Below are 16,852 nucleotides of genomic sequence, written 5' to 3'. Positions count from 1 at the left end.
ATCCAATCCAAAATCTACTCTTAGCCCCTACCCCTTGAACCTAGATGCACCCATTGTTTAATTGTAGATGTATGTGTTTAGGGGTAGGGTCGAGGGGATATTCAATCGAGGTGCTAGGGGGCTTAAACACTTTTTTGTTTCTACATGTGTCTCCGACACATGAAGGTTAGAATAAGATCCAGAAGAGCATTCGACCCTCCAGGAATGGAATTTCATTAGCCTGGGCTATAGGGGGTTGATATTGGACTGCTCTCTCAACTGTTACACTGTTGGTTTCCTGCTGTGGTTTCTAAATAGACTAAAACTATCTAATGTGTGAGCTGTGCTCCACTTGTAGGACAATAAATGTGAATCTGGATCTCTAATATTCCCCCCTTGCAGATGGCAGAGAGCTGCCAGAGCATGTAGTACAGACCGGCGGCGTGCTCCACTTCGCACTGGTGACGAGGGACGATGCGGGCAACTACACCTGCCTGGCTTCCAACAGCCCTCAAGGCCAGATCACAGCCGCTGTGCAGCTCACCGTAGCAGGTATCCCTTCACTAACACTAGTGGCACTAATGCCAACCACACCAATGCAGGTCACAGACACACCACATTCTGCCACCTATACAACCAGACACCACACAGGCCAAGAATCCAACGGTTGTCGTCCTCTACTTTTAACCAGAGATTGATTTCTACCTGTGAAAAATGTGTATGCTCCAACCAACCCGTGACAGCAATTGATGAAGTTCCAGGCTTAGGTTTAGAAACAAAAACAGCAGTATTCAAGATGGCAGAACTACGTTATCTGATTTCAACAGTGCTAATGCCGTCACTAAAGCTGTCTCTAGACTTCAACACAACTAAATCCATCTTAACCAACACTTCCACTATTTCTTTATTTCCTTCTCTCTCTCTCTCCCAGTGTATATAACATTTAATATGGAGCCGGAGCACACCACTGTTTACCAGGGCCACACAGCCATTCTGCACTGCCAGGCCACCGGCGACCCCCAGCCCTTTATCCAGTGGAAAAAGAAAGACAAGTTCCTGGAGCCTCGCAAGAGCAGGTAGAGAACCACAACTCTGTGTTTTGTTAAGGCCCAAAGTCAATTTTGTAGTATTTGGTTTCTCATTTGTGGGTTTTTCGTTCTGAACACCGTGCTAAACAGCATGTTTGGATAGTGTGTTTTGATAGACATATTCCCTACCACGATTTTAAAAAACTATCTAGCCTTTGCCATATTGCTATCAGCCAGTCCTAATTCCCTTCCCTTAGGCTTAACCCTTCATTGTCTGGTAAATACAATAAGGCCAATGCAATATGGTGGAAGTGCTTTTTACTACACTGCTTATACCTCGAGACCCCTCTGATTATTAAAGGTTTAAGTCCAGGGGGAAGGGGTGGAAAGTGAAATAGAACTGGATCAACTGTGACTGGGCGTAAACGAGGGAAAATAATTTAATGCAGCCACAGCCTCACTCCTGTGCTGTTTGCTCTCCAGGTTTCAGAAGATGCCCAACGGTTCTCTGGTCATCCACGACGTGAGTGTGGAAGACACGGGAAGCTACACATGCATCGCTGGCAACAGCTGCAATATCGGCCACACATCGGCAGAGCTCTATGTCGTAGGTAAGACACCAGGGGGAAAAACTAAGAAGTAAACTTTGTGTACCTGCCGCAGCTGTCTAAAGTATTTTAACGGTTGTGTTAGGTGGAGGAAATAAAGCAGTCCCCCAAACTGTAAATACGTCTCATTTAGAAAGAATGTAATTGAGAGGTGTCATCTTGAGATGTCCACTTGACATCTGAGGTTGAGATGGTGATTCAGTAGACTCCAATAGAAGACTTTAATTCAATAGAGAAGCACATCACGTCACCGGACTCTTTCGTGTGGTGTGTGTGTGTGGTGTGGTGTGTGTGTGTGGTGTGTGTGTTTACTTGTGTGTCAACAGAGAAGCCTGTGCACCACTCGTTGGAGGATGACGAAAAGGCGCCATACAAGATGATCCAGACAATCGGCCTATCGGTGGGCGCCGCCGTGGCCTACATCATCATCGTCCTGGGCCTGATGTTCTACTGCAAGAAGAGACGCAACGCCAAGAGACTAAAGGGCCCCGAGGGAGAGGAGGCCGAGACAGAGCACCTCAACGGTCAGCGTTCGCAGTCGATTCCATTCAGTTGAATTCAAGTGTCTGGTTTTCCTGGTAGTGTGAAATGTATTGAAAACATTACAAGTATGCAGTACAACAACTACACGTTGACATTTATTACTAGTGACATGCACCAATATGTAAAGTCAATATTGATGTCAGCATTTTTAAAAATAAGATGTCAATAAATGGCTAATTAAAATAAACACATCCTCTTGAAGCTCTAAAACGGAACTGTTTCAAGTGATTCATTTCATTTCCATGGCTGTATTTCTTTAACATTTCTGTTCCTAGAAATAAGAAAAGGACGATGGAGTATGTACAAGCAGTCGTGTTTAGTTACCGGTATTGAAGGGTGCCATTTTGTCCTGGCACTACAGGGGGCACGGTGCAGACCAACGGACAGGCCACCGCTGAGATCCAGGAGGAGGTGGCACTGACCAACATGGGCACCACGGCCAGCAGCTCCAGCAACAAGCGCCACAGCAGCCATGACAAAGGGCACTACCCCCGCGCCAACCTGACCACCATCACCACTCTGGGTATAGAGCAACGCATGCATGTGCACACATGTCGTCATTGGAAATAAGAATTTGTTCTTTGTTGACCTGTATAAATAAAGGCTATATAAAATTATATTGATTCCCCTCTCCGACACAGGGAAAGGTGAGTTTGGCGAGGTGTTCCTGGCCAAAGCCAAGGGCATCATGTCGGCAGGAGGAAGAGGCAGTGAGGATGAGGAGGAGACTGTGGTGCTGGTGAAGAGTCTGCAGACGCGGGACGAGACTCTGCACCTGGAGTTCCGTCGCGAGGTTGAGATGTTCGGCAAGCTGGGCCACCCCAACCTTGTGTGCCTACTGGGCATGTGTAGAGAAGCCGAGCCTCACTACCTCATACTGGAGTATGCTGAATTGGTAAGGAGGGAGCTACCTGCTTACGCTCCAGGGTGAAGTTTCCCCTAGGTACAGATCTAGGGTCAGCTTCCCCTCCCCCAAACCTTAACCATTAGTGGGGGAAATGCTAAACCGACCCAAGATCAGTGTCTTCGGGCAACTTAACGTCACCCTACTCCCTACACACACTTTATTTATATATCCTACATGGCAGTCAATTGCATCATTGAAATACATGGGGTATTAAATGCCTTGATAAAATAAAGACTATTTAAAATATGAGCTGCGTACAAACACACTGACCCCAGTGCATTGAAAAACATGTGCGGGTGTACTTTAAAAAAAAAACATCCATGATTTAGCATCCACCCCAGACCTGTGTATATGTTCCTAGGGGGACCTGAAGCAATACCTCAAGATGTCCAAGAACAAGGAGGAGAAACCCAAGTCCCATCACCTCAGTACCAAGCAGAAGGTCAGTTTACACACACAAGAAGGCATAAATGAGCATCTTAATTAGGGTTGGCTTCAGTGCAGTAGGCCAGGATTTGGTAGCTGGTCCTTATAGTAAAGGCTCTCCTGTTTCATCATGCCACTGGCTTTCACTGTCTGTTGGACCACTCAGAAGGAGAAACAGATAAACCAGAAGATGTCATTTTAAAAAAGCCATTAAAATGCTTAAAACACACACACTAACTCACTCACTTGAAGGCACATACAGTGCCTTGCGAAAGTATTCGGCCGCCTTGAACTTTGCGACCTTTTGCCACATTTCAGGCTTCAAACATAAAGATATAAAACTGTATTTTTTTGAGAAGAATCAAGAACAAGTGGGACACAATCATGAAGTGGAACGACATTTATTGGATATTTCAAACTTTTTAACAAATCAAAAACTGAAAAATTGGGCGTGCAAAATTATTCAGCCCCTTTACTTTCAGTGCAGCAAACTCTCTAATCAAGTCTCCGTATAAATGCACCTGCACTGTGATAGTCTCAGAGGTCCGTTAAAAGCGCAGAGAGCATCATGAAGAACAAGGAACACACCAGGCAGGTCCGAGATACAGTTGTGAAGAAGTTTAAAGCCGGATTTGGATACAAAAAGATTTCCCAAGCTTTAAACATCCCAAGGAGCACTGTTCAAGCGAATATTGAAATGGAAGGAGTATCAGACCACTGCAAATCTACCAAGACCTGGCCGTCCCTCTAAACTTTCAGCTCATACAAGGAGAAGACTGATCAGAGATGCAGCCAAGAGGCCCATGATCACTCTGGATGAACTGCAGAGATCTACAGCTGAGGTGGGAGACTCTGTCCATAGGACAACAATCAGTCGTGTATATTGCACAAATCTGGCCTTTATGGAAGAGTGGCAAGAAGAAAGCCATTTCTTAAAGATATCCATAAAAAGTGTTGTTTAAAGTTTGCCACAAGCCACCTGGGAGACACACCAAACATGTGGAAGAAGGTGCTCTGGTCAGATGAAACTTTTTGGCAACAATGCAAAACGTTATGTTTGGCGTAAAAGCAACACAGCTCATCACAATGAACACACCATCCCCACTGTCAAACATGGTGGTGGCAGCATCATGGTTTGGGCCTGCTTTTCTTCAGCAGGGACAGGGAAGATGGTTAAAATTGATGAGAAGATGGATGGAGCCAAATACAGGACCATTCTGGAAGAACCTGATGGAGTCTGCAAAAGACCTGAGACTGGGATGGAGATTTGTCTTCCAACAAGACAATGATCCAAAACATAAAGCAAATTCTACAATGGAATGGTTCAAAAATAAACATATCCAGGTGTTAGAATGGCCAAGTCAAAGTCCAGACCTGAATCCAATCGAGAATCTGTGGAAAGAACTGAAAACTGCTGTTCACAAATGCTCTCCATCCAACCTCACTGAGCTCGAGCTGTTTTGCAAGGAGGAATGGGAAAAAATTTCAGTCTCTCGATGTGCAAAACTGATAGAGACATACCCCAAGCGACTTACAGCTGTAATCGCAGAAAAAGGTGGCGCTACAAAGTATTAACTTAAGGGGGCTGAATAATTTTGCACGCCCAATTTTTCAGTTTTTGATTTGTTAAAAAAGTTTGAAATATCCAATAAATGTCGTTCCACTTCATGATTGTGTCCCACTTGTTGTTGATTCTTCACAAAAAAATACAGTTTTATATCTTTCTGTTTGAAGCCTGAAATGTGGCAAAAGGTTGCAAAGTTCAAGGGGGCCGAATACTTTCGCAAGGCACTGTATATGCTTGAAAACACAGTGATTTAATGCTCCGTATGTCCCACTCTCTCTTTCCCTCAGGTGGGGGTGTGTCTGCAGGTTGCCCGGGGGATGGAGCATCTATCCAATCAGCGCTTTGTCCACAAGGACCTAGCCACCCGCAACTGTCTGATCAGCGCCAAGAGACAGGTCAAGGTGTCTGCACTGGGGCTCAGCAAAGATGTCTACAACGAGTAAGATTACAATTGATTAAATCTTGATTTAACCAGGAAAGATCCCTTGTGGTTGAAAACCATACTTAAGGTTTGTATTAATTTCAATGAATCCAGTCACAGCATAATTGTATCGATAATTTCGATTTCCCAAAGTCTCCATTTAAAGAGACCTGTGATAAGTATAGTGAAAAAGGCACCAACAGAGATGGCCACATCGCTTCGCGCTCTTAGGAAACTATGCAGTATTTTGTTTTTTTTAATGTATTTCTTACACTGTTGAGTGTATTAATTCAACCATTTTTTAAATTTAAAAGCACACACAACTTGAAAAAGCCATACATGCATAACATTGAGGATAACGCACAATAAAGTCTGGGAATTATTTCCATTGTGGTCCTCTTGAGACAAGATGGCGAGACAAGATCGAACACAGTATGGCAGTGAAATAATAAAACACAAAACAGAGAAGAAGAACATCAATCTCATCATTCCAGTTACATTATAGGGGTTATTCATATGGGCACAGAAGACATCAAACACATTTTTACTTTATTTTTCAAGCTGCCCAGAGAGGACGTTATTTTTATGGATTGGCAGAGGCAACTCATTCCATTCTGAGGCTCCAGTATACAAGACAGTACCTTTCCCAGCCTTACTCCTGAACCTGTATAAGCTCACATCAGCAACACCTGATCTGGTGCTGTGATTGTGTGCATCCATAACATGAGGAAAGTAATCACTTAGATATCTGGGCGCAGGACCATAAATACTCTTGTAAACCAAACCTAGTCTAATCTGGGACACCCTAGCCTCAACAGGCAGCCAGTTTAGTTCCTGAAAGTAGCTCCTGCCTATGTGAGTATGTGGACTCACCTTCAGTACTACCCTGATCAGCTTATTCTGGGCTATCTGGAGCTTCCCCTTCATAAGTTTAGATAAGCACCCAAACCAGGAAGTACTAGCATAGTCAACATGGCATTGAATGAGGGCAGTAGCTAGCAGGAAAGCTTAAGTCTTATTACATACAGCCGGGAGAAACTATTGGATATAAGAGCAATGTCAACTTACCAACATTATGACCAGGAATACAACTTTCCCCGAAGCGGATCCTCTATTTGGTCCACCACCCAGGACAATGGATCGGATCCCAGCAGGTGACCCAAAACCACGGCGCCGCAGAAGGGGCAGATGGAGCGGTCTTCTGGCCAGGCTCCGTAGACGGGCCCACCGCTCCCGAGCATACTACTTGCCAATGTCCAGCTTCTTGACAACAAGGTAGAAGAAATCCGAGCAAGGGTTGCCTTCCAAAGAGACATCAGAGATTGTAACATTCTCTGTTTCATGGAAACATGGCTCCCTCAGGATACGTTATCAGTCGGTACAGCCCCCTGGTTTGTTCACGCATCGCGCCGACAGAAACAAACATCTCTCTGGTAAGAAGGGTGAGGGTGTATGCCTTATGATTAACGAGTCGTGGCGTGATCATAACAACATACAGGAACTCCAGTCCTTTTTGTTCATCTGACGTAAAATTCCTTACAATCAAATGCGGACTGCATTACCTACCAAGAGAATTCTCTTTGATTATAATCACAGTCGTGTATATAGTTTTGAGAATGACACAAATATTAATTTTCAAAGTTTGCTGCTTCTGTGTCTTTAGATATTTTTCCTTTAGATATATCAACTTTAGAAGACGGCCCTGGCGCTTGCTGGACTTTCTTGGGCGCCCTGATGCCTTCTTCGCAACATTTGAACCGCTCTCCTTGAAGTTCTTGGTGATCTGATAAATGGTTGATTTAGGTGCAATCTTACTGGCAGGAATATCCTTGCCTGTGAAGCCTTTTTTTGTGCAAAGCAATGATGACGGCATGTGTTTCCTTGCAGGTAACCATAGTTGACAAATGAAGAACAATGATTCCAAGCACCACCCTCCTTTTAAAGCTTCCAGTCTGTTATTCGAACTTAATCAGCATGACAGAGTGATCTCCAGCCTTGTCCTCGTCAACACTCACAGCTGGTCCTTTTGTGGCAGGACTGAAATGCAGTGGAAATGTATTTTTGTCATTCAGTTCAGTTGCATGGCAAAGAGTGACTTTTGCTATTAATTGCAATTCATCTGATCGCTCTTCATAACATTCTGGAGTATGTGCAAATTGCCATCATACAAACTGAGGCAGCAGACTTTGTGAAAATTAATATTTGTGTCATTCTCACAACTGTACAGTCAGTCACAGACTAAAAAAGAAAACCGTCCTCGGACCCCGATGTCCATGCTCCCAGACAGACTAAACAATTTTTTTGCTCGCTTTGAGGACAATAGTGCCACCGACACGGCCCGCTTCCAAAACCTGCGGGCTCTCTTTCACCGCAGCCAACGTGAGTAAAACATTTAAACGTGTAAACCCTCGCAAGGCTGCCGGTACTCAGAGCATGCGCAGACCAGCTGGCTGGTGTGTTTACGGACATATTCATCAATCCCTATCCCAGTCTGCTGTTCCTACATGCTTCAAGAGGGCCACCATTGTTCCGGTTCCCAAGAGAGCTAAGGTAACTGAGCTAAACAACTATCACCCCGTAGCACTCACTTCCGTCATCATGAAGTGCTTTGAGAGACTAGTCAAGGATCAGATCACCTCCACCCTACCTAACACCCTAGACCCACTCCAATTTGCTTATCGCCCCAAAAGGTTCACAGACGACGCAATTGCAATCACACTGCACACTCCCCTAACCCATCTGGACAAGAGGAATACCTATGTAAGAATGCTGTTCATCGTCTACAGCTCAACATTTAAAACCATAGTACCCTCCAAACTCGTCATTAAGCTCGAGACCCACCCAACTGGGTCCTGGACTTCCTGATGGGCCACCCCTAGGTGGTGAGGGTAGGAAAATATCTCCACCCCTCTGATCCACAACACTGGGGCTGCACAGGGGTGCATTCTCAGCCCTCTCCTGTACTCCCTGTTCACCCACGACTGCGTGGCCATGCACGCCTCCAACTCAATCATCAAGTTTACAGACAACACTACAGTGGTAGGCTTGATGACCAACAACGATGAGACGGCCTACAAGGAGGAGGTGAGGGCCCTCTGAGTGTGGTGTCACACTCAACGCCAAACAAAAACAAAGTTGATGATCGTTTACTTCAAGAAACAGCAGAGGGAGCACCCCTTATCCACATCAACGGCACAGTAGTGGAGAAGGTGGAAAGTTTTAAGTTCCTCTGCGTACACATCACGGACAAACTGAAATGGTCCACCCACACAGACAATTGGTGAAGAAGGCGCAACAGCACCTCTTCAACCTCCTTCAGGCTGATGAAATTTGGCTTGTCACCAAAAACACTCAAACTTTTACAGATGCACAATCAAGAGCATCCTGTCGGGCTGTATCACCGCCTGGTACAGCAACTGCTCCGCCCACAACCGCAAGGCTCTCCAGAGGGTAGTGAGTTCTGCACAACGCATCACCGGGGGCAAACTACACCACTTGATGACACCACCTGATGTCACAGGAAGGCCATCATCAAGGACAACAACCACCTGAGCCATTGCCTGTTCACCCCGCTATCATCCAGAAGGCAAGGGCAGTACAGGTGCATCAAAGCTGGGACCGAGACAAAAAAAAACAGTTTCTATCTCAAGGCCATCAGACATCACTAACATTGAGTAGCTGCTGCCAACATACTGACTACTACTGATTACTTGTTAGATTTTACTGCATGGTCGGAACTAGAAGCACAAGCATTTTGCTACACTCGCATTAACATCTGCTAACCATGTTGTGACCAATAAAGTTTGTTTGATTTGATGAATTGACAGATTAAATTGTGGCGACACCCAGTGGCCAGACTACCAAACAACACCCAACATGGAGATTACCTTAGTCCTGGTGCTGACCTGTGTGTCCTCTCTCCCCCTCCAGTGAGTACTATCACTACCGGCAGGCGTGGATCCCTCTGCGTTGGCTGCCAAGCGAGGCCGTGTTCGAGGATGACTACTCCACCAAGACGGACGTGTGGTCCTTCGGCGTGCTCATGTGGGAGGTGTTTAGCCTGGGCGATCTGCCGCACGCTGCGCTCGACCACGACAAGGTCCTCGAAGGTGAGGCCAGTCAAACTGGAGCTTGGAAGTGTTATTGAAGGATGCTACTTCACCCCAGATGGGGGTAGAAGTCCACTATTCTAGTGTCACACATTTTGTCACCCTCCTAATGGTTACTTTACTTTGCCTGCTCATAGTTGTTTAAAACCACACAATGCATACCAGATGACGTCACCAATGTCACTAGTTGATGTTGCACACATTTTACATTTTTTTAATTAATTTTTTTATAAAACATAGATACCTGCTGTTTTCACATATGTTTACATTGCGATAATACTGGAGATGAATATAAGGTTCAAAAGTGGTGGAATTCCCCTTTAAGGTTTATTGCTCTGTTCTGTCCTTCTTATTTCTCTATCCCTCCTTCTTTCACCTCTTTCCCTGCATCTTGCTCGCTCTCACCCCATGTGTGTTGTTCTCTCACGTCTTCCCCTCTACCAGAGCTGAGAGTGGGCCGGGGGAAGCTGCCCCTGCCCCAGGGCTGTCCTTCCCGGGTGTACAAGCTGATGACTCGCTGTTGGGCCCCCAGCCCCAAGGACCGCTCCTGCTTTAGCGACATCGTCTCTGCCCTCAGCGAACTGCCCTCCGAGAGCAAGGTGTAACACACACGGCCCAGGTGCACTGTGTGTGTGTGAGGGTATGAATGTGTTAGGAATGGGGGGAGGTGACAAGTGTGTGTGTGTGTGAGTGAGAGAGAGCAGTTGTGTACAAATGTGATTAAGTCCATACACACACAAAACCGGTGGATCAGTGTGTATGTGAAGGACGTATAGAGGTGTTGGCGTGTGTGCGTGAGCATGCATGTTTTGGCCTTTTTGAATTTGTGTGTCTCGCACTCCAGGACTATCCTACTCTGCCTTGTTGGCCTCTGTAGTTAGCGTCTGCAAGAGCAGAAAGAGTCTCTTAACAACAAGGAACTTTGGTCCCAAATGAGGACCCAGCCGAGAAGAGATCAACATCCGACGAGCTTCTCCTTCATGTCTCTATGGATTAAAATGACAATTTCTTTACAATGAGGACTTATATTGTGCCTTAGGTCAAATGGTGTCTATATAACATTGAATCTAGAAACTAATGACAGTTAATGTTGGCACAGTTTTCACCCCAATTGGATCTTTTCTGTTGCTCATGTTTGCAAATGGACAAGACAGAAGGGACATTTCCTGCCCAGAGCCAAACGGGACATTAAGGTACAACCTCTTCAGGTGTAAAAATCGAATGTGTCTCTCCCTGTTAGATATGATCAGAACAAGATGAAGGGCCAGCGGTGGCATTATTACACTTGTGTGGCGTTTAGCTGGAGTGTGGATGGAATCAACGCTCACAGTACTAGTTTTCCTTGCCTTGAAGGTACATCTATTTAAAGTATAGTCATGACAGTATATGAATTAGCTTCAACATGCTATTTGAGTAAAGGTAACAGATCATCTGAGCTGTAGCATTGTTGGCTAGCTATAGGCCATCCTGTCATGGACAGTTTTGTACTCCTATCCTATCTGAATGTTACTGTTCCATTTGCCCATCATTCATCCAATCCTATCGGGACCTGAGCTTTTCCAATCCGAGTGGGAGAAACCTTTCTTTGTAGTGCTTTGTATTCATGTTTACAACATGCACTGATCACAACTATACCTTTTTGTATTCTAGAAGGATTGTTTTGGAGACCTGTTAACTTGTTTTCAAGGTCCTGTTTTGTATGTTTTCACTGTATAGAAAGGTATTAAGCTTCTTTGATATAATTGTTTTATGTGCAAGGCATTTGAGGATTTGTGTGGAAGAGTTCATTTGTCATTTATTGAACCAAAACATATGGAATTAAGGTTCTCCTGAAAGAAAAAGAAAGTGTAAGTGCCTGGCAAATGAAGGACTTTGCATTAGTCTTTGCTATTGTTTTAATATTTACTTTTTTACTTGAACATTTTTATACATTGCAGATTTTCCCTTTGTTTTTATGTACAAAATCCATCTTTCATCTGAATTGTACTAATTTGGATATTGATTATTTTAAGTGTTTATACAAACATACATGCCGCTGGTCCAATAAAATCCTTTTGTTGTAAATGTACCTTTTCTGTTTGTATGCCGTTTGGGAAATATTGTGCATATAGCCATTATTAACAAATATAAGATCTCACTGGTAACATGTAGAGTTTGGCTTGAGTAAGAGTACACCTTCTTTAAAAAAAAATCACCCTCTGCAAGGATATTCAAGCTTTGTCCAAATCTGATATTTATCCAAAGTTAATATCGGTATCAAACTCAAGTCTGTATTGTTTTGTCTTTGAGGGTCAGTCCAGCTTGCAGAGTGGAGGATGAAGATCTGTATCCTAAATCCAGCATAGTGTGGCTCCGTGAACGTGGTGTGGAATGCATGCAGAGGAACACTTGACCCACGTTTATCGATTAGGTAGAATCACAGGCTGTCTCTGGGCCAGTTCAGATAAACCCCAAACTGACTGAGCGCAGGCCAGCTCTCCCCAGCCTTTGCATTTTGCTCCATGTACTCCTTCACTCCTCCTTCTGAGTCTGTTTAGACATCACCCCCACTGATATGGCTCTGGGTTTCTCTCCTCCAGTCCACTCTCCCTCCCAGTAGCAGTGACATAACAACCCAAAGGGATTCTGAGGTTCAATGGGAGATGTTGCTTTCCTCTGTCCTACAGTGTCAGCCGATAGGCATCCGAGGGACAGATTTCTCTATCAGACTGCTAATATCATTTTGTCATAACTAAGACAGATAGGGACTATGACCTGTAACAATACATAACATTATTTTGAAGAGTTATGCTAATTGAAATATGTTTCCCCCCAGCTATATTAGGACAAAGTTTTGAACTCGCATTTCACAAGTCCTGGTTTGTTCCAGCATCAAATGGTCCACAAGGTGGAAAAATGTTAACCGTTACTGAGTTGCAAAGTTCTCCACAATGGTTCTAGAGGACTAAGACAGACAAGGCATTAAGACCAACCCTGCTGTAGCCCACATTTACTTCAGCGTCTCCAGCCTAGTGTGCATCCTCCAGCACAGCAGAGAGCAGTTGCAGTCCTAGCTGCTTTTAGCAAGCCGGTATATTTACAGTGCATTCTGAAAGTTCAGACCCCCTTCACTTTTCCCACATTTTGTTATGATATAGCCTTATTCTAAAATGGATCAAATAAATGAATCTACACCACAACAGATTTGGACATTTTTGCAAATTTATTACAAATAAAAAAAACATTTGCATAAGTATTCAGACCCTTTGCTATGAGACTCAATTGACCTCTGATGCATCCTTTTTCCATTTATCTACAACTTGAGTGCAGTCCACCTGTGAAATTCAATTGATTGGACATGATTTGGAAAGGCGCGCACACACATGTCAGAGCAAAAACCAAGCCATGGAATTATCCGTAGAGCTCCGAGACAGGATTGTGTCGAGGCACAGATCTGGGGAAGGATACCAAAAAATGTCTGCAGCATTGAAGGAAAAAAAGGTTTAGCTCCTGAATCCAGTATGTCGTAGATTAAGTTCAGTTTTCATGACTGCGGAACCAAAGCAACAGTGTCATAGTTGCATTCTAAGGGAGGAATCCTATCTGGTCTGCAGAGAGAACTTATAGCAAGATGAATAGATTATACTGTATGAATATGTTTCAGTGTAGTACTTCTTGAATTTGTGAAAGATTAACAAATACCAGCTGAGGGGAGTATTGGATTATTTTTCAGATGGAGGTATTCGACTACCTTTGCATGTAGACATTACTTGATATTTAATTATCATGGATCTTACTTACATTGCTCTCTTGCAGAACCTGGAGACTGGTACCAGCCTTCTGTGGCCATCTTCAAATTGAATGTGTAGGGCACCTCTTCTGACATCTGCAACATGTAGAGCGGAGCACTGATATGCTTCAAGCCTGTCCCCAGAAAGTTTCCTGTCTCTTTATTCTTTGAATGTGATTGAACTTGTGGCTTTATATCAACAGTTACCTACGGAAACGGTACTGTACTGCATGTTGAGATTTCAAATGGCCACACCCATATTGTTCAGGGGTGCAACTCAGTATGACGGCATGCTGTTCAAGATTGAATTCAGCGGAAACGGTACTGTTCTGAATGACCAGTTGAAGAACAGAGTAATTATGGTGGCCTAGAGGGCGATTGTGTGATGTGGTGCACAAGCTTTGCGATTCCATGTCGTTCAGGAAGCTAAATTCCTAGGTATAACACTGGATGGTCAATTATCATGGTCAAATCACATTCAAAGTTGTTGTGAAGGGCGTGTCTGTTTATAAAAAGATGTTCTGCATTTTTGGAACAAATCAACTGTCTTTGTCGTCCCATCTTGATTGCTCTCCGGCAATAGGGTCAAGTGCAGCAAAGAAAGAACTAGCAAAGCTGCAGCGGGCTCAGAAGTGAGTAGCATGCCTTACCCTTAACTGCAAATACAGAACTAACAGCAACATACATGTAAGTCTTTCCTGTTTGAGAGTTGACAACCGATGAACTGATTCTCCCAGTTATGAGAAATACTACTGCATAATCAAATAACATTCAGCACAGACACTCATACATAGCCTACAAAACATCCCACCAGAAGTCTCTTCACAGTCCAAGTCCAAAACAAATTCACAGCAACGCACTGTATTACACAGAGCAATGAACACATGGAACTCCCATCTCCAATTACTGAAGCAAACAGAAAAATGACCTTTTAAATGGATTAAACAACATTTCATGGAACGACAGGTACTGTGAGGAGACATTAAATTATCTGGCAACAGCTCTGGTGGACATTCCTGCAGTCAGCATGCCAATTGTACGCTCCTTCAAAACTTGAGACATCTGTGACATTGTGTTGTGTGACAACTGCACATTTTAATGACCTTTTGTCTCCAGCAAAAGGCACACCTGAGTAATGATTTTGATGTTTAAAGGATCGGACCCTTTTTGTTCAATTTCCGGCTAAAATGACATATCTAACTGCCTGTAGCTCAGGACCTGAAGCAAGGATATGATATTCTTGATACCGTTTGGAGAATAGCACAGATCTGGTAAAAGATAATACAAAAAAAAAAAGTTCCATCTTTGAAATACAAGAGAGACTATACAATAAATCTGCCACCAGATGGCAGCAGTGTGTGTGCAAAGTTTCGGACTGATCCAGTGAAGCATGACTACACTTCTGTATCAAGTCTGCCAGGAATTTGCCCAAATGTGCCGAATTTGTCAATTAACACATTTAAGTACATAACTATAGAATATAGACAAATAAAATGTTTACACACTCCCAGTAATGTCATACATGATGGATATTTAGCCTCCTGACAGAAAAGACCCTAACCTTCACACATCTAGATGGCCAGGTCTGGGGCCAGAGACCGCAGGGGTTCAAACTGTAGAACCCAGTTCCTACATTTGAATATAAAAATGTATTTTTATCAAACAAAACTATCCTACATCTTGGGACCCTCAGGTTGACAAATCGGAGCAAGATTACTGAACGTAAGCAGATTGATACATTCACCTCTGAAGGTAAACTAGTTGCCGTGCTAAAAGTGTTTTGTTGTTGTGCACTCAAACAATAGCACACAATTTTTTCAATGATAGCTACTGTAAATTGGACACTGCAATTGGATTAAGAAGAATTTACGCTTCCTATCCATATAAAACACGTCTATGTCCTGGAATGTTGGCTGTTACTTAGATCATTCTAGTCACATTAGCAACAACCGTCCCGGTTTAGGGACACCGATTTGGTAGAGGATATTATTAATCAGATTCTTGATATGCCAAACCTGTCAGGTGGATGGATTATCTTGGCAAAGGAGAAACGCTCACTAAAAGGGATGTAACCAACTTTGTGCACCAAATGAGAGAAATAAGCTTTTTGTGCGTATGGAACGTTTCTTGGATCTTTTATTTCAGCTCATGAAACATGCGACCAACACTTTACATGTTGTGTTTTTATATTTTTGTTCAGTGTATTATCTTTAATATTTAGTTTGAGTTTTCTTCTAAACTATGGGCAAAAATCAAATGGTGTTTAAGTTTTTGTATGTTACCAATTGAACAACATATATTGCAGGATAAATCAATGTTAAAGTTTACATACCTGGCCATATATGAATGTTATATTTTACTTTATGGTTGGTTATGTAGGCTTCTTCTAACCCATCGCTTTCTACTACATACAATAATACAATTTAATGATATCTTTACATTAATATATATAAGAAGTCCAGAAATGGATGTACCAACTAGATAGACTTAAAGGGACAGCCAAAAGTGTGTGAGTTTGAGCATGTATCCATTAGGCCTATGGATTTTCTTATCAGCATGAATTACAGTGGGGCAAAAAAGTATTTAGTCAGCCACCAATTGTGCAAGTTCTCCCACTTAAAAAGATGGGAGAGGCCTGTAATTTCCATCATAGGTACACTTCAACTATGACAGATAAAATGAGCGAAAAAAAATCCAGAAAATCACATTGTAGGATTTTTTATGAATTTATTTGCAAATTATGGTGGAAAATAAGTATTTGGTTACCTACAAAAAAGCAAGATTTCTGGCTCTCACAGACCTGTAACTTCTTCTTTAAGAGGCTCCTCTGTCCTCCACTTGTTACCTGTATTGATGGCACCTGTTTGAACTTGTTATCAGTATAAAAGACACCTGTCCACAACCTCAAACAGTCACTCTCCAAACTCCACTTTGGCCAAGACCAAAGAGCTGTCAAAGGACACCAGAAACAGAATTGTAGACCTGCACCAGGCTGGGAAGACTGACTCTGCAATACGTAAGCAGCTTGGTTTGAAGAAATCAACTGTGGGAGCAATTATTAAGAAATGGAAGACATACAAGACCACTGATAATCCCCCTCGATCTGGGGCTCCACGCAAGATCTCACCCCGTGGTGTCAAAATTATCACAAGAATGGTGAGCAAAAATCTCAGAACCACACGGGGGGACCTAGTGAATGACCTGCAGAGAGCTGGGACCAAAGTAACAAAGCCTACCATCAGTAACACAATACGCCGCCAGGGACTCATCCTGCAGTGCCAGACGTGTCCCCCTGCTTAAGCCAGTACATATTCAGGCCCATCTGAAGTTTGCAAGAGAGCATTTGGATGATCCAGAAGAAGATTGGGAGAATGTCATATGGTCAGATGAAACCAAAACAGAACTTTTTGGTAAAAAAATCAACTCGTCGTGTTTGGAGGACAAAGAATGCTGAGTTGCATCCAAAGAACACCATACCTACTGTGAAGCATGGGG

General features: G+C 43.4%; 1 protein-coding gene across 1 annotated transcript in view; it reads left to right on the top strand.

Moving 5' to 3' along the window:
• Positions 1 to 11,656, top strand: part of LOC135521052 (inactive tyrosine-protein kinase 7-like) — a 40,851-nt gene extending 29,195 nt beyond the window's left edge. Inside the window, exons 11-20 of the mRNA XM_064946978.1 lie at positions 382 to 531; positions 911 to 1,055; positions 1,491 to 1,618; positions 1,942 to 2,139; positions 2,520 to 2,681; positions 2,800 to 3,053; positions 3,427 to 3,507; positions 5,346 to 5,497; positions 9,410 to 9,588; positions 10,033 to 11,656. Coding sequence (XP_064803050.1) covers positions 382 to 531; positions 911 to 1,055; positions 1,491 to 1,618; positions 1,942 to 2,139; positions 2,520 to 2,681; positions 2,800 to 3,053; positions 3,427 to 3,507; positions 5,346 to 5,497; positions 9,410 to 9,588; positions 10,033 to 10,193 — 1,610 coding nt within the window. The 3' untranslated portion in view covers positions 10,194 to 11,656. The remainder of the gene's footprint in view (positions 1 to 381; positions 532 to 910; positions 1,056 to 1,490; positions 1,619 to 1,941; positions 2,140 to 2,519; positions 2,682 to 2,799; positions 3,054 to 3,426; positions 3,508 to 5,345; positions 5,498 to 9,409; positions 9,589 to 10,032) is intronic.
• The last annotated feature ends 5,196 nt before the right edge of the window (positions 11,657 to 16,852 follow it).

This window comes from Oncorhynchus masou, chromosome 4 (assembly GCF_036934945.1).
Source record: "Oncorhynchus masou masou isolate Uvic2021 chromosome 4, UVic_Omas_1.1, whole genome shotgun sequence".
NCBI classification, from domain to species: Eukaryota; Metazoa; Chordata; class Actinopteri; order Salmoniformes; family Salmonidae; genus Oncorhynchus; species Oncorhynchus masou.
This window is presented reverse-complemented; position numbering and strand designations above follow the sequence as displayed.